Here is a 2,886-nt window from a genome sequence, read left to right as displayed (position 1 = left end):
TGTGTGTGTGTGTGTGTGTGTGTGTGTGTGTGTGTGTGTGTGTGTGTGTGTGTGTGTGTGAGAGAGAGAGAGAGAGTGTGTCAGTGTGTCAGCGAGGGAGAATGAGTAAGCTGCTGTGTATTTTGGCTCGTGTGCCTATTTCAAGCAAAGCATTCTTCAACAGAATTCCAGCGTGTGCAGACCGGAGGATGAAAGTGAGATGCGAGAGGAAAACATTTGTCTCTTCTCGTGCACGTCAGTGCCTACTGCCTAGTCTAGACTGCCTACATGCATGCGCAGTTGCACACACACACACACACACACACACACACACACACACACACACACACACACACACACACACACACACACACACACACACCTATTAGACAGGTAGTGCAGAAGAGAAGCGTATCTTCTTGCACTTGCCCACATTTTCACTTCGCCAAGAGAGAACAGGAGGTAAATTATGCGCATATCTCTGTGGTGATATCACTTATTTTTTATCATTAAGAATATTCAATTAGGCAGTGGTTTTCAAAGTGGGGTCCGGGACCCCGAGTGGTCCTTGATGGGGGTCATTAGTGACAGTTAGGAATGGGAAACAAATGGACCCTTAAGGTTACAGCCAGGTCTGTAAGATAACTCAGTGTACACAATTGGAACCAGTTGTAGGCTTTGGTATGGAGAGAAATGTGATTATAGAAGAGTCCTATAACAGCAAAATAATCAAACTATAAGTTATATTAGTACTTAGTTTGGTGTTATTAGAGAGCCGGTAAAGATCCATTATTTTGACCACTGATGTGACGTTTACCTCCGAGTTGAATGTGTCATCCTCTGCGCGTGCACCGAGCGCGCACAGCCACAACGCGAGGAGGAAGGTCCGTCTCCACAGCAACCAGAACCAACTGTCCCACAAGGAGGCCATGCTCCCGGCGTGGAAAGGAAAAAGAAAGGAAAAAGGAAAGAAAGAAAAAGCCGGACGGTGACCTTTAACTCCTCGATGCAAGTGTTTGTGGAAGTCGTTTCCTCTTGTGGCTTTCCCTGTTAACGATGCAAACGCTGTAGGCCTACCTGATGATAAAAACACAATTACATATAAGACCAGCCTATATGATATTCACTGTCACGAGGGACATGCACAGATGTCCACAAAATACACTTGTCTCCGGGAAAACACTTCCATTCCAGTTCACAGACTGGAGAGATGTCCGTGATGATGCTGTGAGAATGGTGGTTCCATGGTGTTTTAGACAACTGGACTGGACTGGTCCACCTTGTCCTCTCTGTCTGTCCTCTGTGGAGACAAATGGAGGAGTAAACCTTCTCTCTGTCCTGTTATCTGTGGAGACAACTGGACTGGTCCACCTTCTCTCTGAACTGTTATTTGTGGAGAAACAACTGGACTGGTCCACCTTCTGTCCTGTTATCTGTGGAGGGCGTGTCCCGCGCTGCTTAAAACGTCCCCCCAAAACACTGAGAGCGCATGTCCCGTTGGTTATTTGGTTTAATGAACATCAAAGTCGTCGTCCTCTTAACGTAATGACTAACCTGGCTGGCTGGGAGGTGTGTTAGGCTACTTATCGAGACCGAAGAAATGCTCTGCACTGCACCGAGTGGAGTGGCTCTACCACCCGGCACTCAGGAGGACTGCAGCGCAAACATGTTGAAGACAACTTTTCTCACCAAATAATGCAGCTCAGTGGAACGACGGCGCCGTAATTAATTGCAACTATACTTCAGTACTTCATTAACACTGATTGCGAAGCTTCGCATTACAAGGCGACAAAACAGCAAAGTTCACCGCAAACTGACCGCCACTTTGGGTAGTAGAGCTAGCTGCGACGGGACGGAGGGAGGGGAGGAGGCTGTTTAGAGAATCGCGACCCCCTCTTGAGGCTCTTGTAAAGATTTTTATGTGATGGTTTCTTTGCCAGTTAAAATCCAGCGAGCCCCTTTCTTTCCTTGAAGCCGTCTTCCTCCTGGCTTTTCTCTGTCCTCTCTGACTGAGTGACCAACAACTTGAAGAAAGAAAGCTCCCTCTTTACGAGGCTCGGGCGGCCGCTCGTTGTCCAGCAAAGAGATCCAGAGAGGAGAGAGAGAGAGAGAGAGTAGACCGCTCCAGATGGAGGAGGGGAGAACACATGACCCTCCCCCTGTGTTTTATGGCCAGACCACAGTGAGGTGACAGACCGCATTACCAAAACCATGGCCTGGCTACACACGCGCGCGCGCTGGCACACACACACACACACACACACACACACACACGCGCGCACAACGAACCAAGTTTACGCACTTTATTTTAAACTCCCTTGAAACTGTCATAATATTTTGCTACTTCGCTTGTCTGTCTGTCTTTCTTTCTTTCGGTCTTTCTTTTTTTTATTTGATTTTCTTTAGGCCTACTGATTGATTGGTTGATTGATTAACTTTATTAGCAGTTACTTTGCAAAAAGAAGCACAGGATATAAGCTAGGGTCAATACAAGGTCTGCAGCTAAAAGGATTTTAAACCCAAGAAAGCCTAGCTATGGCTTGTTTCCATTGGCCTCCTGCTTGTCAACATGCAGATCAGGCCAGGATGAAGCCCCTGTCACCAACCACAATGGACTGATAGGACAGAGTAGGCCTAGTCTATTTAACTATTAGCTCATAGTCTTTTGTGATGCAGAGTGTAGACAGACATGTCCATAAGGTCCAAATCGATGTATAGGGCCAGTGTCTTTCCGGTCTATTAGGCTAATTCAGGTTACAAAAGATCCATCTGAGCAACTGTTCACTGACACCCTAAAACCACCCCATGATCTACCCCTGATCAGCCAGGAGGCAAAACCTGCAGGAGACAAAAGCTTCTACATAGTTAGTAAAATGAGAGATAGTCGGTCGCCTTTGTCTCCTGCAT

General features: G+C 47.0%; 1 protein-coding gene across 4 annotated transcripts in view; it reads right to left on the bottom strand.

Annotated features, from left to right (window-relative positions):
• Window positions 1-2,190, bottom strand: part of mmp15b (matrix metallopeptidase 15b) — a 27,880-nt gene extending 25,690 nt beyond the window's left edge. For all 4 annotated transcript variants that reach the window (XR_013963772.1, XR_013963773.1, XR_013963774.1 and 1 more), the window contains exon 1: window positions 797-2,190. Coding sequence is in view for 1 of the 4 variants with exons in the window: in XM_080759029.1 (XP_080615155.1) it covers window positions 797-910 (114 nt within the window). In the remaining 3 variants the exon portion in view is untranslated. The remainder of the gene's footprint in view (window positions 1-796) is intronic.
• Window positions 2,191-2,886: the final 696 nt, after the last annotated feature.

The sequence above is a fragment of the Protomyctophum bolini genome (genome assembly GCF_963924005.1).
Source record: "Protomyctophum bolini genome assembly, chromosome: 1".
NCBI classification, from domain to species: domain Eukaryota; kingdom Metazoa; phylum Chordata; class Actinopteri; order Myctophiformes; family Myctophidae; genus Protomyctophum; species Protomyctophum bolini.
This window is presented reverse-complemented; position numbering and strand designations above follow the sequence as displayed.